Consider the following 14,830-nt stretch of genomic DNA (forward strand, 5'->3'; position numbering starts at 1 on the left):
GTGGAATGCATTTAATTATGTATGCCAGCTCAATAGATGCATGCTAGGCGAAGACAAATCTAGAAGGGAGGATCACTAGGCTTTTTGGCGAAAGAATTTGTGTTTTTGTCTAACATTTTAAGTCCACCGTTGGGATACTTTGATTGTCAAAAGGTTCTTCTTAAACATTTTCAGAATTGTGTGATGCATTTTTGTCACGATGACACAAAACGCTCGTTTGATGCATTATAGGTCACTTTGGGCTATTTTAAGTAATCACGATGTGCTCAAGTTCACTATTTTAGCACAGTTCGGAGAGCACCATCAAAATCTCAGTGTCCGTTTTTCAGTGTAAATCTATAAACCATATGCTTATTAAGGACAAGGTGCATAAGGTATTTTCATAAGGCATTTAATAATAATAATACGGCTCGAAAATGAAAAGACATTCTCAAGTTTCGTGAACTTAAAGCGTAATCCTTAGGAGTTATAAAATGATCCAATTATTACCCCAAACGAGCTGAGTAAAGTGCCTACAAAATTCACCTCTATTTATACAAAAAACACATCATAGGAATCAAAAATATGTGGTCACCTGGAGGATTTTGTTCTAATATAAAATCGAACCGCTCAGGATCCAAAGCTGATTTCAACGAAGTAACGAAGGTAAAATTTATACCCCGCATTGCAATATGAATGCAAAATTGACGATCATTTCAAAGTCGGTTTAACTTCACAAAACCGACCAGTGACGCAAGTCCTCCTGGCAAATGATAAAGTTTTTTATAAAATCATCATCGCAGGACCCTCTACTACCCCTAGTGAAGGTAACTTCGTGGAAACTCTCTATCCAAGTTTGTATGTACCCATTAAGCTATCGGGGGTTTTCGGTAACCTTATGAGTTGTGAGTTATGACTAAATGGAACCCATTTGGAATGACATATTTAGGTAGCAACCTTCTGATCATCTAGTAATTAAGCTATGGGGGTTTTCGGTAACCTTATGAGTTGTGAGTTATGACTAAATGGAACCCATTTGGAATGACATATTTAGGTAGCAACCTTCTGATCATCTAGTAAACGTCATTCTTTGAGCAATAAGGGGCCTGTAGCAAAACCAAAAAAGGGCCAATATTTCAGCTTTCTATAATATTGATTTTCTCAGATGCCTTATCTCCAATACCACCTCTACCAATTGTCCATATGCTCATTATTCTATTGTGGAACTGAACTGGAAAGTACCATTTCAAACATATATGTAATCAATGTTTGCCGCCTGTAGTCTCACTGGTATTTAAGAAGAGATACTACCAACTCAGCGGTGGTGATTTTGAGCAGCTGTGCAATATCGGGAGTGTCCTGGCGTTAGATTGTGAGCAGAACACGAGTTGTTCAACGAGTCACTCAACACCTGTGATCTCGTGATATGGATGTCGTGATCTAACGCTGAGCGGTGCTGTATTCTGTCTAGGTGCAATCTAATTGCCCTGCCGATCGGTTGATCGTGGCCGATTGGTCAGGTGTTCAAACTACTGGGCGCGAAGTTGCTTGTTTGGGACTCTCTGTAGTTTCGTGAGATGCACACTTCTGATGGTTCTGAATATAGATAAAACATTTGTACGTTGCTCTTCGGCTTTTCGGCTTTTCACTTAAAGGAAGAAATCTCCACTAGGATAAATTTCTACTAATCCATCTGTCGACATTTTCAGAAAAGAAAAACGTCCTCGTTAAATTTCTGTAATCTACAAGTCTTTGTTCCCCTTGGACATTTAAACAATTTGGGAAATATCTATAAAAGCTTATCCTTCGCTGTTGCATAAGGAAAAATAATTCCGTTGTTGCTCTTGGTGAACGCCAAGCCCTTCCTACATTTGACCTGACGTACACATTTGAAGAAACGCACAGAAAAATTTAGTAATAACTGTCGTCACCGATTCAATACATTCTGATTGCAGTTTTTTGAAATAACTTAGCGCTCTAATGCATGCTGGAAGCTGCAAGCGTCTCTATTTTTCATTATTACTAATATTATTTTGAGTAATGTGTTTACCAATGACCTATACTTTGCCGAAACAGCTGACTCATGCAAAGGATTTGGGACTAGTGTGTACGTTGAGCAATTTCATTTGAAATTTTATCGTCGTTACTACCATGAGCGTGAAAAAAATTAGGACGATTGTTCCAGGAAACAGTGAACATCTTCGATTCCATTGGTTTATTCTCACCCGCGCACACAATAGCGGAATTAGTGCGACACAGGTCAAACAACTTCATTTGTCCTCTTTTCTTAGGAATGTATGTTTTGTGCTGTACGCGAATGATTTTTGGTCTTCATGAAGTACTTTCCGAACGCTGAAAATTGAATTTCATTGACTTATTAATTCACTTGAAACGTTGTATTGAAGTGTGAGTGCAGCTTATCACAACAAGCTTGCAATAATATACGGATAAGAGTACATTTTCATACTAATGAAAACTTTGAGGATTTTTTGAGGCCGGTTCTGACGTGGAGGCAAGCTGCAGAGAAAAGAGCGGAACAACCATTTATTCGAAGTAACTTGGAATTCGATGACGCAACACAAGCGCACAAGTGGCAAGTTTCTCAAAGTACATTTGTGTTCTAAGCGTCTAGTCAGTATGTGAAGCAACAATAAGTACACATATGGTGTAGATTTATTCGGGCAAGCATTTCTCAAATTCGAATGCAGTTCCAGGAATCTGGCTTCAGAACAGTGACAGGGAATAAACCAAATGCTACCACGACTAAATGCTCCTTCGCTAAAGCGCTGCACGATTTTCTATAATATTTTCTAATGACTTCCATTATCCATTCTCTATAATATTTTCTAATGACTTCCATTATGGTGTCCTCCGTACGGGGAGTGATTCGTTTCTAACTAGAAATATTTCCATTCAGCAATGGAACAGACTCAGTGATACACTCAATACGTGTCGACAGACTCAAGTGCTTGATTCGGCACCAAGCTGAAAAAAAGTCATGGTTTAGTTAGTCATCAGTTTAGTTTTGTTAAACAATAGCGATTAACGAGTGAATAAATACATTCATTTGCGTACCTGGTGCGTTCCAACGGGTGAATCCAGGTTGGATCTCTTCTATGTCTTACGGTTTAAATGAAATACAGTGTTCTTTTAGCATTATTGACGAGCAAAATGCTTGAGGTGATGTTGATCAACGGAGCCAGCTCGCCATCGGCCCACAACAGCTTCATTAATAACTAAGTTTCATTGCTACTCACACCAACAGCCACTGATACAAACAGGACGGTCAAAACAAACCCCTAAATAACACCAATCAGGCAATCATGCGATAAGCAGATGCATCCACAAACCCAATATTTTTCGACTGTGCTGTTTAGGCGCACAAGCGCTGTTGGCCGCCCGATTGTTGCTATAAAATATTTGATTCTCCAGATAAAAATTACTGGCCGGTAATTCAGTTTCTGGCAACAGGAGAACGCTTGAGATCAACCACTACGACTTACTCTCTCAACTGATATGCGACGCCAACACGGGATTTCGTGAAGGCGGAAGTTATTTCTCACGTAAACAGTTACTTCCAATTGGCTGGCGAATCAGCCAGAAATTCGTGAGGAGCTGGCGGAGAAAAACACGTCCATGCAACATCCGCGGAAATCTCGGAAGTCTGCTCTCTACAGCGCCTAAACAGAAAAGAAAAGACTTGCCTGCTACAGCTCGCACTTATTTTTTTTAATTTTTTATTTTGCTGGTAAATATGTTGTACGGAATAGCTTTTCTTTCTCATGAAAGTGATCAGAGAGAATGCATTCAGGAAGGAGGAAAATCCCGTTTTTCTATGTCATAGATAATTTCCTGAAAAAATCCGCATGTTTATGATAAACATATATATTTTAGACATGGTAGTTAAGAAATCCTATTCATTTGCGCCCTTCCGTGGAGGCATTTTTTTTTACCTCGAAACAGGCCTCAAGAGTCTCTCACTGTTTACTAATATAATGAGATACACTAGTTAAAATTTCACTACAAACGAGGACAACGTCTCAGTCATATCCAACAGTCAATTTAAACCAAGTTGCAGTATTTGGTGGTCCATCATGTGCCAGTTGCTTCCATTGTTTCTCACGCCATTTTCCAGTTTTGCTTCGCTGTGTTTGGTGCGCTGTCCAGTCCTCACTTTTGCTTGATGGATTACGTTTTCCGTTCGCTATACATGTTGGTCGTTTTCTGGGAGAGTTCTTATCTTAGACATGGTCATTGAATCACTGCTATGTTTTGGGTGATCCTTATTTTTTGTTCATTATTTTGTAGTAATCTTAGTCATTGCTTAGTAGATAGATCCGTCTGCTTGGATCTTCCTGATTAATTTACAATTTCGGGTAATATGGCCTTCGAAGTTTTTTTTTACTCAATGGTTGGTATATTTGGTCGATTTCGATATATTGGTGGATGACTATTTCGATCCAATGCCACTGTCTTAGTTCTGTGTATCAGATACAACTCAGTAAGCGGCGCGCGAGTGCTCCGGATGGGATTTTTGAGTTATCAATTTCCAAGAACAATGGAAGGTACCCGGAAATTTTCGTAGATAAGCGTGATCAACGCGTTTACTACAAAACTCGCATTATAAGCGGTGTACGCAGGAAAATTTGACGAAAGCTACGGCTTGTCTGTCTCAGTTTCACCAAGAATTTGTCGTGTTTTTTAGCGCTAATAATGTCGCGGAGTTTAGTAATTTTGTGAAAATTTGACCGAATAATCGTCGCAGCTGCCTGATATTCTGGTTCCCTTAAAATGATGACCTGTTTAAAAGAGTTTTGGTTACGCCATCTTGTTTGTACTTCCGTTGGAGGGTCTCTAATTCAATTTGATGAAGCTACTAAGGTGATTGTTACACCACAGTAGGGTTGTTATATATTCTGATTTCTCATCACAACAATATTTTCTAGCCTTGTACTAAGATTACGATGTATTGGAGATCTTTTAACGTTGTAATAATTTGTCGCCCAGGATGGGTTTTGTTATGTCCAGTTCAACTTTATCTCTGCTATATGGACGTGGAGAGTGGGAAAGTATTATATTTCTTCGTGTACATCTATGAATCTAATTTCCGAATCGAATTGGTTCAAACATTCCAGCATCCTTTGGACATGTTTTTTTTTGTCCAATATAACGACCGTGCCATTAACACAGAGAGCATGGATTTACGCATTGTGTTTGACCTGGTGTAATTTCATATCCTCTAAATTGCCCGTAAGGCGATCAACTTGAACTTGTCCAAAGATGTTTTTGATATGCCTTTACTTAACATCAAGGATATGAACTCCTGTTTTAAAAAAATCACTGTTCAGGGGCTTGGCTGTCACGTTGACCAGTTAGAGCACACAATTTTGGACTGATGTGCACGTTCGTTATGGTGATAACACGTTTGTTCTATTCTCAAATAGATTATGGCTGAACGCTCTCGGGACGTTAGTTTTGAACACTGCTGTTGATGATGACGATAAATGATCTGTTTTGACTCGGTATAATTTGCCCTAGCGAGGATTGGGATATATCTTGTCATATACTCATTTAACAATCGAATAAAAAGAGCCTGATACGCAGATAGGGATATATTGCGTAGGATAACACGTGGGTATTAGTTGAGATTTAGACAAAATGTCGTTGCACATGACGTTTTAGTTTTTGTCAATTCGAAAATAATATGAATAATAAATGATTCTCTGCTTATCACAACGCAACGGACACTGGTTTTGTTAAACCACTAACTCAAAATCGACACGATTTTGGTTCCTAATTTCCGCCTAAATACTGCACTCGTCCGAAACTGAATGCCCGAATTTCACCTTATGAAAATCAAGCTAGAACAAGTGACATCTTCGTAACTTTGATTTGACCTACTAAGCCATCTGCTTATAGTTGTGAATGTTCGGGAACAAACTGGCTGGAGTGGAAAATTGAACCTTCACTGTCCACTTAAGAGAAAACGGTCAGAAACTGCAACACAAGCTCATTCCTTAACCACGACACTACAATAATAATAATATTAAGCTTTTGTTCTCATTCACATACCGTGAATTTAGTCACCGAAAAAGTCGAATTAGGCGATTTGGTTGTCATGCGACGGATAGAGCGGGCAAGCAACAAGTAGTTCTATAATGAGGCGAAATATGCAGATCACGGTTTGTATCGCCTGTACGTTTGGATTACGCTAGACGCCGTTCCTTGCTGAATAAATGATCTCGCAATAGTTCTTTGGTTTTGCTGTGAAGATATATCATATCTGTTGGCGTCTGCACCCTCAATTTGTTCCGCCGCAGTGCGGGACCACATCAAAAATTTTACTCTGATTTGTGCGCTGACCAGACGTTGGTTGATTTAAAATTCTGTGAGCTGACCGTGTCTCAGAATTCTTACAACGAGGCATCCCGCACAAACGGTCTGGCGAGGCAGTCTGCTTTTGCGCAATTACTAATAATTTTGAATTATATTTATTGTATACTTATGGCACTATTCATTTTGGACAAAGGATATTAGACGACCTCTTATACACCTAATTTCTCCTTTGATGTTTTACAAATCTATATCAGATTTTCTGATACATTACGACATTCGTACATTACGACGTCCTCCGTACGGAAAAATGATGTGTTTCTCAGTAGAAATATTCCCTTTTAGCATCAGTGGTAAAATAGAAATATTCCCTTTTAGCATCAGTGGTATCATATCACGTCTCATTGAGCTATAGTAAAAGCGCGGGCCCAAAACTGAAAAAAAACATCAGCATGGTCCATACATAGTTTTGTTTGTTTAAAAATACTTATTAGCGAGTTACCAAATACATTCATTCCCCAATGTAATTAATTCTAACGAGTGAGTCGCAGCTGAATCTATCGTCTGCGTTATGCTTCAAATTAATGATCTGCATGCTACGGTAATCGTGTTGTCGAAATATTGTGTTCTGTCTCGAAAAATGACGAATATAGTGAATGAAGTAATATCAGTCAACCATGCAAGCTAACAAATAATCAACAACCATATTTACTCATAACCGAGTTACATTGCTGCTGGCATCAACGGCCCTGATACAAACAGGACCGGGGAAATCAGGTGATGAGCAAAGGCATTCAGAAACAAAGCAATGTCCAATAGTGTTGTTTACGTCCACGAATAGTGGTGGTCTCAAAACTGATTACAAAGTATTTGGTGTTCGATTAAGAAACCCTGGTCGTGTTTTCATAACAAACAAACCCGTGCAGTGCACGAACGACCCACTTGTGTGTGGGCTACATCCAGTGAGCGGATAGCTGTGGGAGGAAAAATTGGTCATACATCTTGGAAGCAAACGAGATCATAGAAATAGAGATATCTGTAATTATGATGGGAACAAGGAAACATTACCCAAAAAATTGCACTGTTAAGAAAGTTCTAGTGAACGTTCGTTGGATATCTAGATTATAATGATATAACACGGCAAGCAGAAGTTTAAACTTAATAAAAGGGGGCAGCTTTCACAGGTTTCTTAGACATTATGACTGGTAAAATTATGACACAGTAATGTGGTTTCGCGTCATTAATCTACTTTTGAACAACGTAAAAGAGAAATTCCAAATAAGAATCTCTGGCCATCAGTAGAAGTAAAGTTGCTGAATGACGTTCTCTGAAACAACTGATAAAATAACTATTTGATTTTGATTGTAACCGAAGTCACAATGATTTAGGATTAAGGCAATAAAGCCAGTTTCTCTCAATGTGAACGCATCATCAAAAACTTAACTGTCAGCAAATCTGGCTCTTTTTTGTCAATAATATTAATCACACAGTCATTCAGGTGCTCTTTTTTTCCAATTTTTAAAACAAGGAACTTTTTCAACTTACATCTGTCATGAAAACTCCGCCCACAATGCTCCCATTGTTGGTAGCATTGTGAGTGTGGTGATGCACCCTCCACTTCAGATGGTTCCACGGAATACTCATGGGAAATTGGGAGTGCTGCTTGCAGCAACATCGGTTAACTCGGCTGGAGAACAAAGAGTATATTTGTAAAAAGGAGAAAAAATACGGCCGATTTTTTAAAATAAGCACAAGTCACAAATAATCAGACAAGTCACCGATATAGATAAAAACAATAAAATCAAAATTGACGCTGGTCAAAGTTTGTGAAAAATTATCAAAAAATATCCAAAGTTTGTAAAACCTATGGGCAATTAAGTGACAGATGAAAACGTCGGAATGCAAAAACATATTTCATCGTGTGGACAATAAGTTTTCCAACTCTGTAATATGTTTTTAGAGCACAGCCGCGAAAATGGTAGGCGCAGGTTTTTCCAGCTCATAATTGTGTGATTCCTCAGGAGAAATCAACACATTTTATATTATATCCTAACTGGTCAAAGGGATTTGCCAAATTTCCTTCTTAAGAGTTTTTGGGTCGACCAAAAAATAAACAAGGAACTTTTTCAACTTACATCTGTCATGAAAACTCCGCCCACAATGCTCCCACTGTTGGTAGCATTGTGAGACTCGTAAGAAAAAACTCTTTCGTCATGCGGTGGTGGTGTGTGTGGTTTTCAAAAATAAATACTAATAAACCCCAGGTTTTGTTCTCGATTGCTAATTTGTTTCCTAAAATAACATGACTGTGCGCAAAACTTTGTTTTGGTAAAGTGGATTGGCGCAATTAACACAGAGTATGACTTTCTTAACTGAGTAATAATGAATGGCCCAACCAAGAAGAAATCTTCACTCTACGAAGAGCCTGGAATATGCTTAAACCAGAGACAAATGAGCCGTAAAAATGGCCGAAGATTTGACCATTACAGACAGAAGTAAAATGGTTATTTCAGTGAAACTTCTCACTTAGTAAAAGAATATACCCAGGTTTATGAACACTCGGCTTTATTAAATTCTCGTCTAACGATGTAAATATATATATAATATATAATATATGATATATAGATATATAATATACAATATAATGGTTCCCAACTCCATATTCTTCAGAGCGTAAACGAGAGATGAAAGAACGCTTGCTGGGTGGGGTTATGTGCATGAGCGAACACTACATCCTCCAGAAGTGAGGTCTCTGTCTGATGGCAGACAAACATGGTGCTTCCGTCCAGGTGTTTTAGCCCAAAAACCAAATATATTATAACAAATTAAATTAAATCAGTGCTATTTAAGAAACGTTGCAGACTAGCGGACTTCGTGCGGATTTGTAGGTAAAATGCTCTGTGTTAAAATAAAGTCGGTTATATTCTGTCCATATTAGTAGTCATCATTCATTGCGCATTCGTCAAACTAAATTGTTATCGTAAAAGACTTGTTTTATTATTCATCATATCGTATTGACAGCTAAGCACGCGACTTACTGAAGTCATCAGCATTGACAGGAATACACTTGCAGCCTCGAAACATTGGATCGACCTATATTGTTTAACGTATCTTTCTAGTTCGCTTTTAATGGGTGACATAATCTGAAAAATAAAACGTGTTTGATATCGTAAAAATAGTGACATCTAAGTTGAAATTCCTCACATAAAGAGTAGTGTCTGTTAGTCACAAGTAAGCTTACTATTGAGAATCCATCGGAAGCAGCATTTTTCAAGAGTGGATGTTTGATTAAAAGTAAAACTGTGGAAAATGGTAACTATGAGATGGTTTAGCCATCCAAATTATTCTGCAGCAACTAGTATCCCTTTTTGGAAAATGTAATGAATTCTCTGTAAGGGTAGTCAGAAAAAATTATCAAAAGCTCTGGTGCAAAATTCGGTTTACCCACCATAGGATACAGAATAATACACACATCCTTCGGTGCCCTGATAATATATGATGGCATCAAACCGGAATCGCTCACCAGGAAATTTCACTGGTTAACTAAATTTAATCTGTCCTGGTGATAACCATTCGGGCTTTTAAAACAACAACATAAAGTCAAATCAAATCCCAAATTCGGGCCATTCTGATCTTCAATCTGACTACCAACAGCTTTGTGGAAATTCTTCTGTTTAGGTGAATTGCCTTTATTTACATGAGATGGCTCGCCTGAGTAACTGTTACGATTTCTAATGGGAAACGATCGAAATTTCACTGGTTAACTCAATTTAATCTGTCCTGGTGATAACCATTCGGGCTTTTAAAACAACAACATAAAGTCAAATCAAATCCCAAATTCGGTCCATTCTGATCTTCAATCTGACCACCAACAGCTTTGTGGAAATTTTTCTGTTTAGGTGAATTGCCTTTATTCACATGAGATGGCTCTCCTGAGTCACTGTTACGATTTCTAATGAACCGATAAAAATGGACTGTCAAAAATGTTACCCGTCTGTGTGTTACTACAAATTAGTTAGTAAGTTTTTAAAGAGTAATATGTTAATTGCTTGTTCGAAACGAACGGATTAGCTGGCAAACTGGGCTGACAAGCGTGTGAAGCCAAAATGAGTTATTGCAATAGCATTCATAACTTTGCAATGTGGTGGTTCAAAAACAATCAGCAACCTTCCAGTGCACTTTGACTCCCAGGAATAAATCCTATTACGCATCAACTCAGCTGCATAAGCATAAAACAGAGAAAGTGACTTTGATAGTAAAATCAATAAAATATCCATCTCGTAAACAGGAGTTTGGCAGTTTTGTCCACTCCAAACTCTCCGTTCAACTGTTTGATCCTTAAGAACCTATGCTATGGCTCATGTAACAACCGGCAATGTAGCTCACGATACAACTCATTGTTGACTTTTCCATTCATATAAGGACTCCTGCTAGTGGTTTGTAGTATTCTGGTTGTTGACCTTTGGTAGGGATTCATGTCATCTGAATATCAAAAGCTAAAATCCACTCCGATAGGTTTTTCTAATAATGTGTATAGGAATATGTTCAACACTGACTAAAATGGAAACGTTGGCCAGAGCCTTCAGTCTGTTGACAAACTGGCTTGATATCTTGCTATATAATTATAAATTGCAGGTTTAAATCATGGTCAATCATTAAAATTATCATGGCGGTTGCAGGTGAAAAATTATAGCAATATTTTTCCAACTTCGTCATCAGCGCATATACCGGCTTCTCAAGCCGCTCACACATCTGTCAGGTTTCAAAAATCTTCTCGTCTGAGCATCTGTATAACAAACACGATTGGACAAACAGACGGTCACCATTGTTCTCTTGAACATATTGAATCATTTTGATGATCAGTGCCACCTTTGCGAACCACATGGGAACTTGGGCGATTTTCTAGTGCTTCCACCTAGGTTTCCGTCCTTAATGTGTCACACTCATTTAGTAAGATTCCAGCTGACTGACTGCCTTAATGTTTTACTGGATTTGACTAAATCGCAGTCTGAATAATAAAAAGACAATTCTAATTGTAGTAAGTGAACACTGGGCTTTTCATCTAAAGAACATAGTACATTTGGCAGCTCACGGACGCAGTAACAAATCCATCTCATGAAAGACGGTGGACACGATCGTGACGCAGGTTAGGCCGTGCTAAACTAGACTGCACTTTATTTCAAAGCACCATACTACACTGTACTATGCCAAATATAAGGACATATATCATACAATGCTGCCTGGTACACTCATCCGCACTATACCCTACTATATTGCACCACACCATAGCACAAGGTCGCACACTGTACCTTGAGTTATTACATTATTTTTTGTTAGATAATAGCCCTTATACTATTTCGTACTATAATATACCATAATGTACTGTATACCGAAGAAGTGAAATCTTCTTTCAGCTGTAACACCCTTCCGGTGCCTAGCTGCTATGTCACCCGAAGAAAGCACGAGGGCTGGGATACTGTCAGGTTGCCAAAGCCTAGACAGGAAAAGTCGGGAGGCAGAGGTCGGATTCGAACCGCGAACCTTCCGGTCAGTAAATTCGCGTTTTAGCCACTTGTATCATCTCGCCCCCGAAGAAGTACATGACCCTAAATCATTCTATGCCGTGCCATCTTGTTTTGCACTGAACGACAGGATGTTGTATCACACATTCAGCCTTTCGATGTAGTTTTCCACAACGTTTTATAAACCGGGATATTTGGCATCGCATTACATTCCATATTTATTTCGATGAGGCTGATTTGGGATCTGATTGAATCGTATCAGGCAACACAAAGCCTATTGTACAGTAGAGGTGTTTACCTTGGCATCATAATACACACTTTTGTTAAGTGTTACAAAACAACACCCCATAACGTTTGAGTGCATCGAACAAAGTTACTGAACGTATTGGTCAATATTTTTCGCTTAGCAGAGTCTGACCCGAAAAGTGGATGATAAGTAGCAGGATAATAGTTGGCGTTTGATGACAACAGAATATTGACTAGAACAATATTCAAGAAGATGACGTGCCAAGATATTCATCAACGCTTTGATGAACTGTATTCTCTTGTACTAACAGAAACCAGTAGTATTTCAGTTCACTCCATTTTCGTGAATCGGAGTGCAGTGGTTTTAGCCGCTGCAGCTTTATTCATCAAAGATAAGGATGAAAAGACAGTAAGCCGCACGTTGAAGGTGGTGGATGGATCCATCTGTTCCAGTTTTGCCCATTTTGTTCCACTTTGTTCCATTTTGTTCCATTTTGTCCGGCATGACAAGGAGTAAATGGTACGCAGTTAAAGTGATGGTTTTGATGCCACAGTGGAAATAGCTGCGTGACAATCTCATCCACCAGCGTCACTAACCATTGGGTTGTTTTGACAGGAGGTTCCCATTCGGATGAAAACGGCAATGTTCAACACGAATGCTTCGCTGCGTACAACCATGATTTATTTGAAGGTCTTATTGTGAACAAAGGAAAAAAGGTGAACAGAGGGGAATTTGTGTTAGCTTACTACAATCATTCTGAGGTGCAGTCAAGAACTCTACTCAGGTGACCCGTAACAGCAATCATGCTGCGTTCCAATTTCATGAACTGATGGCCCTCAGGCCGTCCCTATTCGATAAAAGACTGAGCAAAGTGGGCTTCAAGAGGAGGATGGTCATTTTGTATACGAAGTGTATATGCTGACCAGCATAGTGTGGAAAGCTTAAAAACGATCTATCGTGGAGTGAACTTTTTCGAAAACCGTCTAGCGTGTACTACTGATGCGTACTGCGGTTAATACCGATATTGTTAGTGTAAGTTCGGCGAGCCACTTGAAGCCATCAAGTGACTGCTTGGCTACGTAAAACTGTGTTAACGTATTGCGTCTCTGTACACAAAGTTTAAGCTGCGGTTGAAAGAGGCCTAGTTCTTGTAAATTCCGGCATCTTGACTTGTAAATCACAGTTTAGGTAAAGCGTCAACCGTGTTAAGTGGGAAGAGGATGGGATACACCGGACCAATTCACGCTGCGTTACTGATTCATTTACCACGACAGCGCTATGTATTTATGTATCCGTGTTGAACGTTTTCGCGATGTCAAGCCGACGTAGCTGTATCAAAAGGAGGCCGAAATTTTAAACACACAAACTTAAGCGATATTATTAGAAAGGTTGTTTTTAGCCTGTGCCTAATGGAGAGACGTCTGATAAAATTTATTTTTAGGGTTGCCACGTCAAATAAGTTTAGAGTGATTCAAAGTGGCTCACTGAGAGAAAGAACCCAGGATTTGCAGTGCGTCAACCGCTTGAACAAATTTATGGGGAAATTTTGCATAAAGAACTGGAATTATTGTGCACAGATTTGTTCAGCGGATTATGTTAAAGACATGCGGCGAAGTGTAATCAAATTTTTCTTGCTTCATTCTTCAAACAATATAATTGGTATTTGTTGTGTCCATCTGGTTTGTATCATGCCGAGTTGCGTCATTTGTATAAAGCTGACAAAATTAGACTTCCTTGCAATAGATATTAACGTTATGGAAGTTGGCCTAATTCCAAAGTCACTCCCGTGGATGCATTTGACCGTGACCCTTGCGCAAACTGGCTTAAATCCAGCTTGTGTGGTTTACCCAGTAGAGCAAGCAAAATGCCGTGAATTTGAAGAGCTAGTCTGGTGGCGTTTATGATATTTATGTTGCCGCACACGACGTCCAGCGCATAAATTTCATAGAGTCGAAAAATCGCTAAACTATTTAATCTTATTTTATCTAGTACTTCCTATATATTTAGTTAGTGAAAAAATATGCTTTTTGATCGGTGCTACTTAGCGCCAACCGTATTTGATCACTTAATAATTCAAGTAACTCTTAGTGCGCTTTTGATAGCCGAACAAGTCTTAATTATTAGCGTTTCCTGAAGTATAAAAACAAACCAAACTAATCAATACTGCCAAAAGATTAGTTAGAACTTGGTAACAAAAACCGTGCCTGTTTTAATTGGTGCTCCAAAACTTGTTAATAGCAAGCGTGGCATTTTTAGGGCTCAGCTGGTGCAAGCAAGTAAATATTTTGTGTCACAAACAGGCCGACCAAAGGACTATTTCAACTCACGTGTTATGAGACCAATTTCAAGGATTGGTAGTTTGACGATATGGGTTTTTGGTCTTCTCCAAGAACTTGCATAAATTGTTGGGTAGGTCCGCACAAGAGTTTTAAATTGAGATGAGTTCCACAAGCGACAATCGCCCCGACAATAATGAGGCTCAGGCCAAGTATATAGAAGGAAGTAACCTCAGAGGAACAATGAATTGTCCCCATTGAGCAGAACTTCAAAATAAATCGCGACTCATCAAAGTGTTTTTAATTTGTAGGACTGTATGAAGCCTACAGAATCTGGATTCTGAGGTGGAGACATTGGGCATACCCCAGTGATAATGAAACACAAGGTCACATCAAAATGTAAAACAACGTTTAACGAATAGAGTACACAAACACATTGGTTCAAGCTAAGCGAAGGCGTCGATCTCATCCAA

At 38.9% G+C, this 14,830-nt stretch overlaps 1 protein-coding gene across 1 annotated transcript; it reads right to left on the reverse strand.

Moving 5' to 3' along the window:
• Nucleotides 1–9,350: 9,350 nt before the first annotated feature.
• Nucleotides 9,351–12,758, reverse strand: T265_14917 (hypothetical protein; the record flags this gene model as incomplete). The annotated part of the gene is made up of 3 exons (XM_009175785.1): nucleotides 9,351–9,455; nucleotides 11,686–11,883; nucleotides 12,678–12,758. Coding segments are annotated over 3 exons (384 nt in total), but the record flags the coding sequence as incomplete, so codon positions are not given.
• Between the last annotated feature and the right edge of the window lie 2,072 nt (nucleotides 12,759–14,830).

Source organism: Opisthorchis viverrini, assembly GCF_000715545.1.
Source record: "Opisthorchis viverrini unplaced genomic scaffold opera_v5_298, whole genome shotgun sequence".
Classification (NCBI taxonomy): Eukaryota; Metazoa; Platyhelminthes; class Trematoda; order Opisthorchiida; family Opisthorchiidae; genus Opisthorchis; species Opisthorchis viverrini.